General features: G+C 39.6%; 1 protein-coding gene across 1 annotated transcript in view; it reads left to right on the top strand.

Annotated features, from left to right (window-relative positions):
- Positions 1–19,798, top strand: part of ADAMTS14 (ADAM metallopeptidase with thrombospondin type 1 motif 14) — a 118,241-nt gene that overhangs the window by 23,856 nt on the left and 74,587 nt on the right. The window contains 2 exon segments of the mRNA XM_042460124.1: positions 4,353–4,509; positions 6,271–6,467. Coding sequence (XP_042316058.1) covers positions 4,353–4,509; positions 6,271–6,467 — 354 coding nt within the window.

Genomic DNA, 19,798 nt, shown 5'->3' with positions numbered 1-19,798 from the left:
GTCTTTTCCAGCTTGGCTGTCATGATTGCTATGAACTCATCAGGTTGCCTTTGGCAAGTTGTTATCTCTGAGCTTCTGCTTGTCCATGTACAATTATTATGATAATAGGTTTTTGTGGGTTTTTCAGGCTATGTGGCCATGTTCTATAAGAACAAGGCCACATAGCCGGAAAACCCCCACAAAAACTATGGATGCCGGCCATGAAAGCCATCAGCATCACATTATGATAATAATTTTGACCCATTTTACCTGATTGCTATAGGGGTTTGTTGAAATAATATAGCCGACCCTCCATATCCACAAGTGTTCTTTATGCACAGATTCAACTTTCCATGGCTTGAAAATATTCCAAAAAGCAAACCTTGATTTTGCTATTTTATATGAGGAACACCATTTCACTACACTATTATACTGAATGTAACGTGAGCATCCATGGATTTTAGTATCCACAGGAGGTCCTGGAACCAAACCTCAGCAGATACCGAGGGCCTAATGTATATGCAAAGCATTTAGAAAATTCTAGAGGGCCCTAGAAAGGGTATACATTTTTATTAATACAGTGGACCCTTGTTGTACGCTGGGGTTTGGTTCCAAGATCCCCTGTGGATAACAAAATCCATGGATGCTCAAGTCCCATTAAATATAATGACATAGCAAAATGGTGTCCCTTATAAAAAATGGGAAATCAAGGTTTGGTAATTGAAATGTATACTTTTTGGAACATTTTCAAACCGTGGATACTTGAATCTGTGTATAAAAAATCCGTGTATAAGAAGGGCCAACTGTATATGTGTATGTGAAAATACTTCAGCAGTTTTCTTTTTCTTTGTTATCATTGACCAAAACTTACGGTTGTCTAGAGGTTTAAAGTCCATCTATATGTTCACCACTTTTTCTTTAAATAAAATGTTTAAGATCAAACTTTACCAGATAGCTTTCAAACAATTGCAGGCATTGGCAAGGGCTCCTGAAACACTGCCTATTGCTCTCCTGTGCTGAGAACTGCCAGGAGTTTCCGCCAAGCAAATCTCTCTTGGCTCGGAGTGGGCACTAAACTCCAGAGCTACAGACAAGATTCCAGAGGAGAAATGTGAAACGTCTGGTGCCAGGTTTGTTGGGGGAAGTGAAAATAATGGGATTAGGCTCCTGTTTGGGTTCCTTTGGGGACATTTTGCTTGCATGTCTACAGCTTTGGTTCTGTTCCAAAAGAAAGTAAGAATTACGTAGACTACATAATTGGTTTTTTATTTTTTTTAAAAAAAGATGCTGCTGATTGTTTTTGGAAGAAATTCTGTTATTTGAAGTTCAGCTGATGTGGAATTTGATTACCAAAAAAGCTCACCCATTCAGGACCAGAGTTAAAGCTATCTCATGCTGGATCCAGCTCTCCAAAGTCAATAAACTGAAAACTAAAGCTGATGCCTTATGCCTCCTGACCAGTAACAATGTTATATAGTGTCATAAATTGCACCTGTTTACTTCTTACCATCTGTGGACCCATATTTTACTTGAATCAATCAATTTTATTAATGCTTAAGCCAAAGGCCATTCACATGATTAAAATGTAAAACCGATCTATCTATTTTACTTAGATTTGTCAGACCCAAGTCCAGGTGTTGAGGATGGAGTTCCTGGGACCATAAAGGATTTTCCACCTAGTCTCAGTTTTACTTAGGACCAGACCCCTCTTCTTTCCCCCACTTTTGTACTCAAAAGAACACCCTGAGAGGTCACAAAAAGCAATACTGTAGTTGAAATCCACCAGCTGGCTCCGTCTGCAGATACAAGAGTACAGTAGTGGCAGTTTTCTAGCTCTAAAAAAAACCCTGTACATATACTGTATAACTTTGCCAGTAGTTGTTGCAGTGAGCTCAGAAAAACCTTAATAACATTTGAATCACTGCTCAGAACTTCACCAAACCAATGGTTGCCTTTCTCAGGAAACTAATCACTAATTTTACATCAAATTTGAAAGAAAGCTAACAAAGACTTATTGAAAAATTGGAGTAAAACAGTTAAATATGTCAGTTTTCTGCACTTTATTGGTGACAGTTTTTTGTGTCACTAATACATGGGGCCCTTGGTATCTGTTGGGGTTTGGTTCTAGGACCCACCATGAATACTAAAATTTATGGATTCTCAAGTCCTGTTATATACAAAGTCATAGTAAAATGTCATCTGTTATATAAAATAGCAAAATCAATTTTTGCTTTTTTATTTTTTTGGGGGGGGGGGGAATATTTTTAAGCTGTGGGTGGTTGAATCTGGGGATGCAAAATATGTGGCTAAGTGTAGAGATGTTTGTTGATATTCTACACAGGCTGCTTAGTTCTGTTGTTGTGAATTGGTATCATGTTGACATTGATTTATCATGACCCTATGAATGAATGAGAGACCTCCAAGTCATACTGTTATCAACAGCCCTGCCCAGTTCTTGCAAATGCAAGACCATAGCTTCCTTGATTGAGTCTATCCACCTGTAATGTGGTCTTCCTCTTATTCTACTGCCTTTTATCTTATCAAGCAACATTGTCTTTTCAGTGAATCATGTCTGCTCATGATGGAATGGGTGGAAAAACTAGTGGACATTGCTGAAATTGAAAAATTAATCAAATTGGTCAAAGGAAACACAACAGAAAATTTCTTAGATATCTGGAGACCCTTTATAGAGTTTATGAAAAGATATTAAGAAGAAATGGCTTTTTCACACTGAGAGCCAGGGCGGCATGTTGATTTGAGTGTTGGGCTACAATTTTGGGGATAGGGGTGGATTCCCTGCACAACCCTGAAACCCACTGGGTGAACTTGGGCAAGTCACATGCTCTCAGCCTCAGGGGAAGGCAATGGCAAACCTCCTCTGAACAACTCTTGACAAACAAACAAACAAACAAACCACAAAACACCATGATAGGTTCCCCTTAGGGTTGCCATAAATCAGAAATGACTTGAAGGCACATAACAAGTCATTATTACTCAAGTGGGTCAGCAATAGTAGGGACTATCAATTGATTTAAGCTTGTGTGCATGATGTATTGTAGTAGGTAATTAAAAAGGCATTGCCAATAAGAGAGAGGTGGTCTAGCACTTTTGTCTCTTGTAAGATACTATTGTAATTGCATTGGTTTAGGCATGGACCATCAGATGGATGTTTTAAGAACTACTATTGTACTGCCCAAGAGATATGCTGAGAATAAGGTTATTGCCACTAATTCAAAGTAAAAGAAGGGAAATATGCACTTCCCTTGACGTCTTCAGTAAATCTGTCATACAAACTAGTTAGCTTGAAAATGTAATAGTCACTGGCTGATAGATAGAGTGGTATGTATGGACAAGTTCTGTCATTCACAAATTGACACAGCCGTATGATAGGCTGGAGGCACTGAGTATGGTGACATGGCCAATCTTGGTTTCCCAAAGAGTTTGTTGATTTAATAGGGACAAAAATATTTCTTAGAAAAATAGTCTGGATTGTTGCAGAGCTTCAAAAGATACCGCTGATTTGTATTACAAAAGCTTGCTTGCATCTAGCCAGGAGATGGAGTAAAAGTGGATGGTCATTAGGGGAGTCTGTAACCTCTAGGTCAGGGGTAGGCAACCTTTTTGAGCCGGGGGCCGGGTTGCTGTCCCTCAGACAACTGGGGGACCGAAGCCAAAAAATAAATAATTAAATATTTTTTTTAAAAAAAATAAATATATAAATAAACCAGGACAAATGTAGGACAAAATTTTCAAATGGAAGACACTTTTTAAAAAAAAAATGGAGGGCACGCGAAAAAATTTGCTGATTTTTAAAAAAATGTTAATATAAATGCATGTTTCTGAGGCTTCTATAGACAATTGCCCCCCAAAGGCAATTCAGCGGCAGGACTGGGCTGGGGCCGGTCCCAAGGCCTTGCCGGGCCGCATCCGGCCCGCGGGCCGCAGGTTGCCTACCCCTGCTCTAGGTTAATATTATTCCCCTGTTTGGACCATGGATTGACCCAGAGAGATGGCCAAAATGCTACAATGTTTAAATTGGAGAAGAAAATCATAATATTGTTATTTGGTAATGAACAGTTAAAATGAATAGCTTCTTAGTGGTGTTGAGCCATGCAAAAAGTGAACTGAGTGATCAATGTGGTCCTTGCCTTTTCTCCTGTTCCAGAAGGCGGGGGAATTCAGTGATACTCTTTAATATTCTGCTGTGTATTTAAAGAGAAAGGAGGGAGGGGGAAAGGCCTCGGATGATGATGATGATGATGATGGTGGTGGTGGTGGTGGTGGTGGTGGTGGTGGCAGTGATGAAGAACCTTCCTATCTCAGGCAAACTTTTTAAAAAAACTTTTCTTTCACTGTGTTCTTTGGTTTTGTAGGCAGGTCTGATTCGAACAGACAGTGGTGAGTTCTTTATTGAGCCCCTGGAGCGAGGACAATGGGAGAAGGAAAAGAATGGGAGAGCTCATATAGTCTACCGCAGGTCTGCCATCAAACAAGAGGCAGCAGAAGCATTCAAAGCCCATCATAATGAAGGTACAATAATGTCCTCCTGTTACTTCATGTATCTTAGTTCCAAATTAATTCATCTTAATTCCTTCCATATCCACTCCAAATAGGGTAGACAGACAGAATATACCTTTTGGAGTCCAGCTGAAAAGTCTCACAGCCGAATATCCAGATTCATGCTTAAAGAGGACTTTGATCCATTTCTCTGTCTTTTACTCAGATCTTGTTACATGCTTAAGCCTCATTTGGGGATAGTACAGGCAAAGATAATTGCGATAACAGACTTTGGAAAAGTAAGTTTTTGCACCATAATTTCTATAATTCCCCAGTCTATACTGGCTATTGGGATACTTAGAATTATAATCCAAATTCTGTATGATTAACCCATTTGCATCTTGAGAATATTACTTTTTTGACTATGGGTCTGTACATACCGCCCCTTTTAGAGCCAGATCAGTGCCGTGGCAGCTACACACTGAAGCTCCTATCTCGCTTTTCAATGGCACAAAAAGGAGCTGCAAAAAGCGGCTCCTTTCTGCAACGCAGAAAGGGCACCATAGCTGCTGGCACCATAGCTTTTTGGCACTCCTTTGGCACTGTGTCATGTAGATGCAGCGCCTTAGGAATGCTGTGACACTGCTTGCCATGTGCTGTGGTGCGCGTCATCATACCGACCTGGGGCGGAGTGGAGGTGTGTGCCGCGTGGATGCCACACACCGACTCTGCCCCCAGGCCGGCCAAAGATGTTGGTTTGTACACTCTCTATATCTTCTAGAATCCTCTAGCCAGCATAGTCACTCCTATTCTGGGGTTGCAGTTCAAAAATGTAACCCAATTACATCCTGTTTAGATTATTGTAACACTGTCTACATTGAGCTGCCTTTGGAAACTGTTTGGAAACTTCAGTAGGCCCAAAATGCTGATGGGGACAGGTTATCCATCATATAACCGCATTGTTGTAATAACTCTGCTGGCTATGGCATTTAAAGCCCTACATGGTTTGCATCCAGATTATCTGGAAGACTATCTCCCCTTATGAGCCTGTCTGAGCTTTAAGATCCGTAAGGGAAGGCTTTCTCTTGGTCCCACCACCATCACAGGCATGTTTGGTGAGGGCACAGGAGGGACCCTTCTCCATGGCTGCTCCTAGGTTTTTGGACCTCCCTTCTTGGCAGACCTGGTTGCCCCCTTCCTGCCTTCTTTCCCCTGGCATGCAAAGACCTTTTTATTTGGACAGGAATCTGGTTTTTAATTGGTTGCAACAAAGGAAGCTTTTAGTGTGTGATGGGGTATTTTTTCTATTTTATTATGTTTTACATGTGTTTTTAAAACTGTTTTTAATATGTGTTTTAAAACTTAATATAATTGTATTAATAGTTTCTTAATTGTACTGTGTTTTTAAATGGTTGTAAACTGCCTTGTATCCTGTGCTGGGTGGATGGTGAAAAACAATTTAAAAACAAACAACTTTTCCAAGTGCTATTCCAAATATACAGTGTCATATATATTATTACACTTGGAGTGTAACTTGTATATTTTGCCTTGCCTGTTTTGTGTGTGTGCTGAACAACATATGTAAGCGTTGAGGTGGGAATCATTAGAGCTTCCAGCAGTTATTGGACTGCAACTCTCAACACTCCTCACCATTGATGATGCTGGCATTGATTTGTGGGGCAGCAACATCTGGAGGGCCACTTCATTGCCATCTCTTTGTTAGAGACCAGAACCAGTACTAAAACTATGCTGTCGTATGTGCAGAACATGTTAACTTGTTCTTAACTTTTCTAGTTCCAGGCTTTAACTTAGGTCAACTTCCAAACAGTCTGAATGTGATTGAAGACCAGGTTAGTGAAGCAGATCGGAAGAGACGCCATGCCAAGAAAGATGACTACAATATCGAGGTTTTGCTGGCAGTGGATGATTCAGTTGTACGATTCCATGGGAAGGAGCATGTCCAGAATTACGTCCTCACCCTCATGAACATAGTGAGCTCTTGTCTTTTGGTTCTAATGGGTGGGGATGGGGGCAGGAGGTGAGAAATGAGTGAGTGTGACTATCTACTGGTTATGTGTCATGACTTCAACTCGGGTGCTGTGCCTTGATGGGATGGAGAAATTTATTTCTTTATTTAGAACATTTATACCTCACCCTTCCGTCAAAAAAGCTCCCAGAGGGGCCTACAAAATGTTAATTTGGCAATTACCTTCATCAGGCTTACAATTTAAAAAGACATGACACACAAGGGAAAAGAGATGGTGGTGTGGTGTGGGATTAAGTCCACCAGATGCTGGTTACTGTTCTCTTCCTCAGAGGCCAGAAGAATGATAGCTGGTATGAAAGGAGGGCCTTATCACAGCATGATGATGCTGTGCTTGGCTGCTGTTCTCTCCCTCAGAAAGCAGAGTGATGGCAGTTGGTATGGGGGGAGGGTCTTTTATCAGAATATATATAAAACGAATAGGACTATGTATGGTGGATCCACTTACAAGGCCCTCCATCTCCTTCTGTTTAGTAGGAAGGTCTGCAAGAAGTTTCTCTTTGCTTGAACCAGGGCTTGTAAAAAAAAATTTTTTTTTGTACGACATTTCCCAGTGGCCATCTGGGGGAATCTGAGAGTTTTAGTCCCCCAAAAAGCAACTTTCCCATGTTTTAGCTTAAACGCAAGTAGAACTTTGTGTGTTCAAGGTACCCTGACAAAGCAGGAATTCCAGTTTGTGTAGCAGTCTCTTAGCATCATAGAAATTGACCTAGAAATAATAACTAGCAGAAAGAGGTAGAAAGCATATTTGGTTTTCACACAGATGTGGATAAATCCCATTGATGGTTTAGAAATAATTTTTTTTCACAAGCGCACAGAAGCAGTTTGCAAATTGAGAAGAGCACAGTTGGGTGCATGCATGGCATGCTAGTGCTGGAAGTTTCAAGATAAGTGCCAGTGCTGGAAAAGAAAGAAGAGGGAAAAAAGGCAGGAGAAGGGAACATGTGGACCAGAGGTCCAGAGTGGTGAAAGCCATCTGTGAAAGTCTTTTCGTGCCAGATTTCCATGAAAAAAAACTGGATGATAAAGTAATGTGTTGCTCAGAAATCCCTTCAAAGATTTGTCTAATACTGTACAGTATGGAATTATCAATTCGTTTACAAAAACTGGGCATGTGGCTTCACTATCTTTCCTTTACCATTTTGACATTACTTTTAATAAACAGAACTTTCTTCAAAAGGTCTGGTGTTCCTAAATCACATTTAAATGGGCAATATAATGAAATTTGTCAGAAGTGACCAGCTACAGGTCCTTGGCTGCAGTTTTACATGACGTCAGGCAAATTGTTGCTGAGACTTGAGGAAATACTGAAGCAACTTGGAAATGATTTCAAAGGGGTGATTTAAAAAAAAATTTTTAGGGTTGAAGTTGTCAGTGTAACTGTTTTTTTGCAACAAAATGTGTTAGGATAAAATGTTCTGAATTGAAATTTGCTGGAGAGACTAACATAATAAAACACAAGGATTTACTTGATACACAGTGATCTGCCTTAGTTTGCCTCACAAACTTGTCTGCAATGCAAATATAAATGTGTATACAAATACAAAAGAAATTTTGTGCCCATATAAGTTTGTTCAAAATACCGTGACTTGAAAAATCTGCCCTCAAAATTCATTATTTTCTTTTATCAATCGGTCTAAATGCTGGAGGAGAGTTTTCTCTTCTCCCCGACTCTTTTCCCCTCTTGCACCATTGGTATCATGCATGATGTCATTTTGTGGGGGGCTGCTTGTGTGGGATGGCATGAGAAGCTCAAAATTGTCAGGTTTAATCAAAAGCTTTATTTTCAACTCCATTTCATGGTTTATACTCAGCGGGAAAGCTTTTTCACTTTGTGAATGTTCAGGATGCTGTGGGGGGAACCAAAAGAGGGGCAACTCTCTTTTCAGATGGAAAAAAGACCCATTGGAGAGCTTAATGAGCTAAAAGAAAAGATCAATAAAATGGGAAAACAAGACCTCTTTGGGGGAAAATGCAAAATGAATAGTTTACCAAAGCATTATTTCCTTCACCAGCTTTCAGCAAGGCCTTTTTCTTCCCCTTTTTCTTTGTTCCTGCTTCTAGTTCTGACACTTTCTTTCTGAGGTCTTGTCAAGTCTCTACCACTCAGAGAGCAACACCCACAGTTTAATGGCATCACCCCACTCGTTATCCATCATTTCTGGTGACCTTTTGAGAAGCTTCTTTTTAGGTTGGACTCCCACAGTGCCATGACATCATTGCGGGGCCACAGTACACTTCAAAAGGCATCTGGGCCCAGACAACTACCCAAGCAGCTTTCCTTAGGTTTTGACAAGTCTGTTGTTCTTTTATTTATTAGTGTTACAATACTACCAAAATAAGGCATTCTTTTAAAATGAGGGAAAATAAAATTAAAATGAGGCAGAATAAAATTAAGGGGATATACATTGTGATGTAAGGAGTAAGAGCACAACTTTGCTTGCATGGGAAATTAATGCAGTGGTTCTATAGTTGCTTGGATCAATCATCAATCAGAATGGAGATTGCAGTAAAAAAAAATCAAAAGAAGGCCAGGACTAGGAAGGGCAGCTATCAAAGAACTATACAGGACCATAAAAAAACAAAGATAAAATACTGAACACTAAAGTAAGGATCATCCAAACCATTGTATTTTCCATCACCATGTACACGATATGAGAGCTAGACAGTGAAGAAAGCTGAGAAAAAGAAAATCAATTCATTTGAGATGTGGTGCTGGAGAAGAGTGTTAAGGATACTGTAGGCGGCCAGGAAGACAAACAAATGGGTCTTGGAATAGATCAAGCCCGAGCTCTTCCTAGAAGCCAGGATGACCGAATTGAGGCTGTCGTACTTTGGCCACATCATGAAAAGGCATGACTCATTAGGAAAGACAATAATGCTAGGAAAAGTAGAGAGTGGGAGAAAAAGAGGAAGACTGTTCACCAGATGGATTCAGTCAAGGAGGCCATGGCCAGGAGCCTGAATGGCCTATGCAGAGTGGTTGAGGACCTTAGAAACTTCAACCGATACAGATTGTGGCTACCCAGCTCGTTCAGCTGAGCAGGTGCAATTCATTGAAACTAGGTTACATCTCTGCTGAGAGAACTGTATTACATCTCGGTTTGTTTTAGCAATTCCAAGCAATATGTGGCCCTCATGGCGGATACCATCAGAAATACTTAATCCACAAGGATTTTTCTGCACATTAGACTCGATACTTGCTTCCATTGTAGTAATTTTGCTGGTATTTCCCAGCTACCACCAGACCAGCTTCCTATAAAGGAAATCAACATTTCATAGTTGGAGCTACTTAATATGAGGCTTAGAATCATTAATTAAAGTAATTCTGACAGCTATGCTGTGCTTCCCATGCTTGGAGGTAGATGAGCTTTAAGGTCTCAGCATGCCAGCAGTATCAGAACTTCGGAAGCTGCCTTACACAATGTTAGGTAGTTGGCCTTGGAGATGCCAGGCATGGAACCTGGAAACTTCTGTATGCAAAGCATGTGTTTTGCCATTGAGCCAGTGACCTTTACAGAGTATAGTTTATTCTGTGCTACAGCTAAAAAGTTATTTCCTTCTCCCATTCAGTTATGGTTAGGTAAATAAGGTTAAGGGACAGCTGGAAGGAGCCTCATGGGCTATCAGGTCCAGCCCCTTGATCAATGCAGCATCTCCGACTAGAGCATCCCCAGCCACTTTTTGAAGATATCTAGAAAAGGAGACTCCACCAACTCTCTAGGCAATTGGTTCCATTGCTGAACCACTCTGACTGTCAAGAAGTTCCTTCTAATATTCCATCGAAATCTACCCTCCTGTAACTTAAAATCATTAGACCTGGTCCTATCCTCTGAGACAGCAGTGAACAAACCTGTACCTTCCTCTTTGTGTTAGCCATTGAGGTATTTATTTAAATGTCACTCCCAGTCTTGTTTTTGCCAACCTGAATAAGCCCAGCTTCTTCAACCTCTCGTCATATATTTTGTTTTCTATATCTTTTATCCTCTTCATTGCCTTTCTCTGAATTGACGCTAATATTTCTGTATTGGCCAGAGCTGAATACAGCACTCCAGATGAGTCCTGACCCATTCAGAATATAGAGGGACTATTACTCCCTTTGACTCAGAAAGTATATTTCTTTTAATGCAGACTAAGGACTTTATCACACAGAGGAAAATTGGAAGTTTAAACAGGGTTCATCCTGTGAAAAATCATGCAATTCCTATTAAATCACAGTTGAGATTTTCAGGCACAGTGTGATAAAAGAGCCATTATCTTGGGAATAACCAAGCAATAAACAGCAAGAAAGCATTTTTGGGATTTTCCTGTGAATGATTTGTTGCTGTTTATTGCCTGGTTATTCACGGGTTAATCGCACTTTAATAGCTTTTCAACATGACGTCGTGTGAAAAGCTTTATCACAATTGTGAAATATTCACGGGATAATGACCGTTTAATCGCAATGTCGTGTGAAAATCTTAATTGCGAATGCAGAGTTTTCACGGGATAATCTCCGTTTATACTTCCAGTTGTCCCTGTGTGATAAAGTCCTAAGACAGCAGTTCTTTGCACTGTTGGGTTATGTTCAGTTTATGGCCAACAATGTTCAGTTTATGACCAACAATAATCCCAAGGTCTTTTTCACACGCAGTACTGCAGAGCCAACTATTCCCTATCCTAACCTGTACATTTGATTTTTGTGGCTTACATGTAAAACTTGTCAATGGTTGAATTTCATTTTATTACATTCAGCACAGATTTCTAATTTATCAACATCCTTTTGAATTGTCTTCCTATCTTCCAGTGTGTTAGCTACCAGTCCCAGTTTTGTATCACCTGCAAATTGGGTAAGGATGCTAAAAATATTGGGAGGAAAATCTAAAAATATTGAAAAAAATGATAAAAAATATTTCAGAGCATTATCCCCAGGAGAGAACCCTACAATACTCCACTTCAGAACTCCTTCCAGTCTGAAGCACAGCTACTGATGACTATTCTTTGAGTACAGGTGTCCAATCAATTATGGATCCATCTGATGGTGTGTCCATCTATTCCATATTTATATCAGTGCTTTGATGAAATCCAAATAAATGACATCCACAGCATGTGCACTATTTACTAAACAAATGATCCAATAAAAAAAAAAGATATAAATTATTTTCACAGGATTAGTTATTGACAAATCCATGGTGGCTCCTACTAACTATTGTATTGCAAACAGTCTGCTATGTAATTTGTGTTGTTGTTGTTATTATTATTGAAGAGAGGGACAATGTTTGCTCATCTTCAGTCGCCTGTTCTCCAAGATTTCTCAAAAATGATGGCAAATGGTTCTGCGAGTTTGTCAGCAAGTTTCTTCACTATTCTGGGATGTAATTCCTCTGGTTCTGCAGATTTGAACTTATTTTGGTTAACTAAGGAGTGAAGCAAACAGCTGATAAAGAGTGGCCTCTGGCCGCTATTGGGCCAGGACCGCAGTAACTGCACGACATCCTCCCAAAATTGGCTGCCACTGCAGGTCCCAAGTCGCGCTGGCAAGGAGTCTGTTTTAATTGATTCATTTTTAATCCAGTCCTTTCAATTAGAGAGCAACTTTGGTGCAGCTTCCTGTTGCTTTGGGGCATGTGTCATGTAAACACCATGCCCCCAAAGCAGACGGAAGCCACTTTATTTGGCCTGTGTGTTTTTGAGTCTTGATTTGCAATCTAGATTCCTTGCCAAGTTCTCTGCTGCTATGTAGACATGGAAGCACACAGTCCCCTTTTGGGGAAGAACTGAAGCAAAATAGGTACAAGGCTGAGTCTCCATTATTCAGAATACTTATTTCAGGTTTTTTTTTATTTTGGAATATTTGCATGTACATAATGCAAATGGGATCCAAGTCTAAACATGAAGTTCATGTTTTGTATACATCTTGTGTACATAGCATGAAGGTAATTTTATACACAATAATTTTAATAATTTTGTGCATGAAATGAAATTTGTATACATTGAACCATCAGAAAGCAAATGTGTCACTATCTCAATCACCCATGTGAATAGTTTTGGATTTTGAATTCTTTTGGATTTCAGAATTCCAGATAAGGGAAGCTCAACCTGTTTTGAGCAGTTATACCTTTTCTTTGTGATCTGCTAGTATTTTACCACCCATACAGAGCAATGGCCCCACTGTTTCCTTGGTCATTCCCTTGCCTCAAATGCATCTGAAACCTCTTTTTCGTTGCTCCCTGATTACCTAGGCAGTCTCAGTTCATTCTAAGCTTTTGTTTTTCCTATTCTGTTCCTGCAAGTTTGGTCTATACTTCTGCACTTTTCCTTGGTGATTCATCCTTCCCTTCATTTGCTATACATACTCTTTTTCTTTTCACTTCCTCTTCAGGTTTACTGTGGAGCCACATTTTTTCCCAGCTATTTCCCAAGTTTCTTCTTCCATGGAATTATTTGTGATGTGTTTTTAGCAGTTCCTTCTTCATGAAATGACAGCGATGGTGGGTGTATTTTTTTCTTTAGCATATCTAGCCAGGGGATTCTGCCCAGCACTTGCCTGAGCTTGATAAAATGAGCTTTCCTGAAATCCAAGGTTTGTGTTCAACTATGCTCTTCTTTGGCCTGTCTCACAAACATGAATTCTAGAATTACATAGTCACTTTCCCTTGAAGTACCAACTGCTTTGAGTTAAGTGACCGACTCTGCCCTGTTGGTTAGGATCAAATCCAGGATTGCTGATCCCCTTGTTCCTTTCTTCACCTTTTGAAACAGAAAATCTTTTGGGCCCAACTCACATTTTTTGTGTGCGTGTTGAAAATAGTTTTATTTCAATTAACATTTGGTCCATATTAATGCGGTACTTCTAGATCTTGGAAAAGTTAGTTTCTAAGTTACTGGTCATGCTGGCAGCATGATTCTGGGAGCTGTGTTCCCAAGATTAACTTGTAAAGTGCTCTGCTTAACATCTTAAAAACTGTAGTAGATTGGTCTGTGATACACTTTTTTACTACCTTTGTCCCTTGTGTTCTTGATTATTAGTATTTTTAGTTGTATGTTGGAATGAGTGGTATGCCTTGACCTGTTTTTAAGAGAGAAATTGAAAACTCATGAAGTGCTTTTAGTACTTTAGATTGCACAAAATGTTAAGTGTTATATATGAAGAAACAAGCCACTGCATGAAGGCAGCTGCCATGGGGAATGAAAGATGAGAGGATGCTGGAGGTTAGCTTTAGTCAAAGGTAGCTTGTTCTGTCTTTCTTTCTCAGACAGGAAATATGTTAGTGGAATGCACACTTGAACATAATGCCTGGTGCTTTTGGTCGGGGGTGGATGACCCAGGAAGAACAAGATGGTGTTTGGAGTTCATTGGGAAGGCATACACCAGGGATCCTTGCCAGCAGCTATAAATCACAACCTGACCAAGACCACACAAATGAACACTAATCCTATTAGTTCAAGGCAAGACTGAAGAGGAGAGGCTCAGTTAGGCTATTGTCTGATTGTAAGAAGAAAAGATTTGATGAACTGTTAGCATGGGTGAGCTGAGACCCCAGCATGAATAAAAAGAGGACTGGGAGTGCAGGGTATTGCTTGAAAAAGAACAAAGTTTGCCTGATTTTTTTGGGGTGTGTGTGTGTGGAGTTTTCTTTTAAACTAGCAATTTTCATTGCTTAAAAACTAAAATGCAGAGAATATTTTAATTATTTTAAGCATTTCCAGTTTTCACAATGGTTTAAGAATAACATGTACCACTGAACATCAGAAAGATAATTTCTATGGTCAGATTTAAAAGTTGTTGGAAAGAAGAGCAACATACTGCTTTGCACAGAGAATCTCCCCACATAAAAGGGGCATTCCTTCTCAAACCATGACTCTCCTTGTGATGATGATAGTATGAACAGAGGCAGGGTTAGTGCATTCTGCCTCCTCACATGTTCATTTGGCATACCAGTAGGTTCAGAATGCTTAAATGGGGCAATGTTAGACTGTACATTTGTGGAATGCAACATATGAATACCCATTGTATCTGTTGTATATCTGTTTAATAACGTGACATCCCCAAGAACAACTGTAGTTCCCTGAGCGAGGGAATACCTAGTGCATTCAATTGGACAAAAGTTTTTTTGTATTTCTCTTCTGACTCTTTCTTGTGTGAATGCTGTCTAATAATATCTGAAAGAGAGATATGGTTGGTATGAGTATTCATGGAAGTTTATGATTGTTGGGATTTTTGCCTCGTCCTACCACATTAGAAGAATAAAAGAAAAGGGTAGTGTTGATTTAATGCTTGATAATATGTGTGGAGATGAGAGAGTACCTTGTTTTCTGTCCAAAGGCATTACCATACACGTTGTTACTGAACATTGGCTGTGGCATACAAGAGCACTGCTGTATTCAAACACATGCTTAGCATTTTCCTCATGCTTTGAGAATTATGTTGATTTTGCATACTTTAAGTGCAAATGTACTTTTTAAACATAAAAACCTTCTTGTAGGAGACTGCTTTGAATGAAATTTGAACTGGCTTTTCCCGATTTTTATGTTGTGACTTTTTAGAAAGAATTGAGCATGGCACATGTACAGTGGGGTCTTGGTTGCTGGGGTTTGATTCCAAGACCCCCTGTGGATACCAAAAATCTGTGGATTTTGTAATTCAAGGTTTGCTTATTGGAATTTATATTTTTAAAAAATGTTTTCAAGTTGTGGATGGCTGAATCCCTGGATAAAAAAATCCATGGATATGAAGGGCTGACTGTATTTGGAAGAAATAATGTACAGTAAATTAATTGTGTTGTCAATTTGGAAACCAGAAGACCCCTGAATTTCAATAGTATTGTCAACTAAAGGATGAAGTGTGTTTTTATTCATGAGCTCTTTCTGTGGAAGTGAAGTCTCTGTTTAAGACAAAGTTAAGGCTGAATATTCAAAATCAAGTTCTGTGTTTTTTCTCTCTCTCTAGTCTCTTCCACATTCCTGGAGTTTTATGGCCAGTGATATATATATATATATATATAGTCCATTAGTATGAGCCCCTATATGGGATAGACACACACACACACACAGACACACAGACACAGAGACACGTATTTATTTGTGACTAGATGGTGGGAGGTTTGAAAAACTACTGCAATAAATTGGGGGGGGGATTACATTTGGCCCTCTGTTTTCATGGGGATCCGTTCTTGACCCCCACAAAAATGGAGACTTGCCTATATTCACCCCATAGGCTTGAATGGGATGTGTGCCTGTGTGAAATTAACAGAGGTTGCCCCTCCGTGAATATTCAAGACCGCAGATCTCAAGTCCACGAGAAGGGAGGGGCGACTGTACATACTAGTTTTAAGCTCACATCACCTCTTTTTCCAAAATGTTGAAAAGTCAAAAAGCTTCCCCACGTGTGGAGAAGGGAATTACTTCAGGCAGTATGGTCTGTGAACCTGCAAATTTCTTTTTCTGAGGGGAGGAGGGTCCAATAATTCCTGCCATTGTAATCTGATTGAGAGGAGAAAATCCTTCCTGTCACATTCTTGCAGTGAGACAGGTTGAAAACTGTTGCCAGCTTTCATTTGACAATGATGTCAAATGATTATCTATGCAGACTATAATATTGGCTTTTGTGATATCTAAGGTCCAATCTAGGAACAAATGGGAAAATGTTACATCCAGGTTTCTACACTTTATTACAGGCTTGCTGTTTATTAGATACTGACTTTAGTTAGTATTCTGTGTGTTATTTAAAAACAATGAGGCGCTTTTAAAAATAATTAGCTTTACTACAAACATACTTAAAGATTCCTTAAGGAAGTTTCTGTGCTCCACTGTTTTTATTAACGTTCTGTACCTAATTAATTGGTGTAGCTTTGCTAGGAATTGAAATGAATTTCATTGGGTTCAGCTGCCTTGGTGAAAATAAGTCTTTCCCCATTTCACAAAATTCACAGTGAGAAGTGTTTTTCCCCCTGAGAATTTCTACTTGTGTAAGGCTTATGAGGGGGTTGCTGAAAGGTTTTTGGCCTGGTCAAGAAGGGAAAGACCTAGCACCATGAAACTTACATACAGTACTATTCCACATATTTACCCTGAAGTTTGGCCCACTTGCCACATGATTTCTCAGGTTTCTTTAACCCTTCCAAAAAATAAATGCTGATCTCTTTTTCCGCTTCTGGATGAAGGGGAAAGATCTGAGATACTTTCACATATCCAGTTAGCAACTCAAATTCTTCCTGGGGGACTTCCTTCTCATATTTGCATTGTCACTCCATTACAAAATAGGACAATCTATACATCGAGCATTTTTGTATTTAAAGAGGCTTGCTATAATGTGGCTCCCTCTCTACATAGATAGCAAGCTAAGTCTGTCATGTTGATAGCATATTGCTTTGGGCCATGCAAAGGAACAACATGCAAATTATAATATGCATGTGCCCTGTTTCTTTGTCTTGGTTCTCATTCTATAAAATGTATGTATTTTCACCTTAATGCCTCTATTTCTAGTTCTACATTTCTTTTCACCATTGTTGCCATTGTATTCCAATTTTTGTATGTAACAGGACACATGATATATGGGTTGCTAGCCATGCTGAAAGATTTTTTAAAAATCTATATTGGTAAGGATTGGTTTGCTTCTGTACCTTTGCATTCCATACCTGTATTAGCTAATATTGCTAATATAGTCTGCAAAACGTTTGTTCTTAAAATACTGAAAGAGTTTTAATCTGTAGCAAAAAGAACAACAAACATGGCTACCTCTTGAAAACAGAATTGATATATGTGTGTGTGTGCATGTGTTTAATCTTTTTTATATTACATGAGTCATTTTGTTTACTTCTCCAAAGTTGTAATTACTCTCGTATTTATCTCATCTATTTGACTGAGCTTTAAGAGAGCAATGAAAGTGTAATTCTTCAATATGATCTGAAAGTTAAAAGTCCAGTGACTTGAATGGACTGAAGGGTGAATGGATTAATTCTCTCTGGAAGATGCAGAGAAAGAATTTGAAGCCACACAACAACAAATATGAGATACTATTGGACTCAAGTTTTGTTTGTTGATCAGATGTGTATTTGTTCTTTACAAGTCTCAGCCCAACATTCTTGAAAAGAGACTTCTTACGTATAAAATGCTCTTTCTTCAAAACTGGACATACACTATGTCTAGTTTTGTAATAATGAATATCACATTGGAATTACCTAAACAAAGTGTTCCTTTCTGTTTCATCGACCAATGGCTAGTGGAGGTAGGTAGGTAATTACCAGTTATAGTTTTGATGCCAAGCTTTGGTATAGTGTTGAAGCTGTTGCCTTCTCTCTGTCTGTTAGAGAGAGAAGCCACAGAAGGGAACAAGACACAACACTTGTAAAACTTTATTGTTATTTTTAAAGGCACAGTAGGCAACAAAAGTGGTCCCCAAAAATTCTGGGGTATTTTCTTCATACTGCTGCTATGACTGCTGAAATTGCAACAATTTAGGAACCAAATTAGTTTGAGCTATACCATTTTGGCCCAATATTAGTGGAACTTGGGTAGCAGCAGACAGCCGAATCTAGAATTGGGTTAAGAGAGAGCTAGTTTAGGTAAAATAAGAAGCTCCTGGAATAACACATTCCATATTATGTTAAAATGCAACTTAATCCCAAAGCTAGTGATATTTTCCAGACAGGGAACACTCTGCGTGATGTGCGGCACAAGACCTCATTTGGCAAGGAAGAGATATTGGCTCCTATAGTGGAGAAGGAATAGCTGCTGCCAAAGGATGAAGGGGGGGGGGGGGACACTGTATGGAGGTTTTGTCTTTTATGCTGAAACAGTGCAAATGTAGGAAAATAAATTGACATTTTGTATATGGGTTGTGATGTACATTTTTTTTGAGAGGGTGTTCTTAGTTTTTAAATGGTTCGTAGTTTATAGCAGGGGTGGTCAAATATGGCTCTCCAGATGTCAGTGGACTACAACATTTACTGTTCCTAGCTATCATACCAAGACATTACTTGGAATCCAGCAAATTTCTGGCCCTGTTTGCATGGACCAGAATACTCTGAGGGCAACCTAAAGTTTTCTGGCCCCAGAGCTGCCCCAATTTCTCTCTGTTACCTGGGGCCCTTTGTTCTGATGCTGGGTGGCTGTGCACATGTTATCTGCTGCTGGCACTGCTGGTAAAAGTCACTCGCTTATGAAGTTAGAATGAGACACTCAGCATTGGCTACATGGCTGGGCACCTTGTTCTGACCTCAGAGTGAGTTACTTTTGGCAGTGGCGAGAGTAGTGGAATGGAGGGCCCCGGATCTTGTTATACAGCTTTAAGAAGATATATCACAGCTTTGGCACTGAACGGACTGGATGTCATGCTGACTGTTTGTACCAGATTCAGGGTTTGGTTTCTGCCTTGTCTGGACTCCCCACCAAGAGGTTAGAGGGAAGCTGCTTTATTTGGCCTGTGCAGGGCTCTTGTTGGAAGACACAGCAACTTCTACTCTTGTTCTTACTGCTCTCTTGTCCAATAGGGATAAAATGGCTCAGAGGGATTAGTCTTCTTCTCCTGCTTGATTTTGATTCCTCTGTCAGCCCCCTATCCCAAAAACATTAAGGGCAGACAACATGGTCTGATTCAGTGTTAATTAATTGGCTTCCCTCTGTTGTAAAGAAAAGAAACCAATCCAGACTGAACCCTCCACTTCATATTTGACGGAATACATGCCGCAAAATGTCTCCTTCCCATTTCTTTCTTGCTTAAATTAGTCTAGGAAGAATCAGGCTGTTTCTCTCCAAGAATGTATTTCTTTAATAATTGTTCCGCCTGTTGAGGATTCTAAACTTATTTTTCTACCTGCGTTTTTGGTTCTTTAAACTCATCATTGAAACATGTTGCAGGAGGAGACACTCTAGCAGGCCTTTCACTCCAATAACAATCTCTCAACACTCATGCTGTGTAACACATCTGGATGTCCGCAGTTGCTCTCCCTGCTTTATTGAGTATATACTGTCCCTCCCTGCCTGCTCCTCTCTCCTAATAAAAATAAGAGGGAGAAAAGAGGAGAAGAAGATGGAGAGGAGGACAGGAAAAATGTGTGTGCGAGCTTGGAGGGGACAGTTGAGAAGAGCTAAACAGGAAATTAAGCAGTGCATCCTATGCACTAGACCGGGGTAGGCAACCTTTTTGAGCCGGGGGCCGGGTTGCTGTCCCTCAGACAACTGGGGGGCCGAAGCCAAAAAATAAATAAGTAAATAAATTTTTTAAAAAATTAAATAAATAAATAAAACGGGACAAATGTAGCACAAAAATTTCAAATGGAGGACACTTTTTTAAAATGT

This window comes from Sceloporus undulatus, chromosome 3 (assembly GCF_019175285.1).
Source record: "Sceloporus undulatus isolate JIND9_A2432 ecotype Alabama chromosome 3, SceUnd_v1.1, whole genome shotgun sequence".
NCBI classification, from domain to species: Eukaryota; Metazoa; Chordata; class Lepidosauria; order Squamata; family Phrynosomatidae; genus Sceloporus; species Sceloporus undulatus.
Note: the sequence above shows the minus strand (reverse complement) of the source record. Positions and strands in the feature narration are given on the sequence as shown.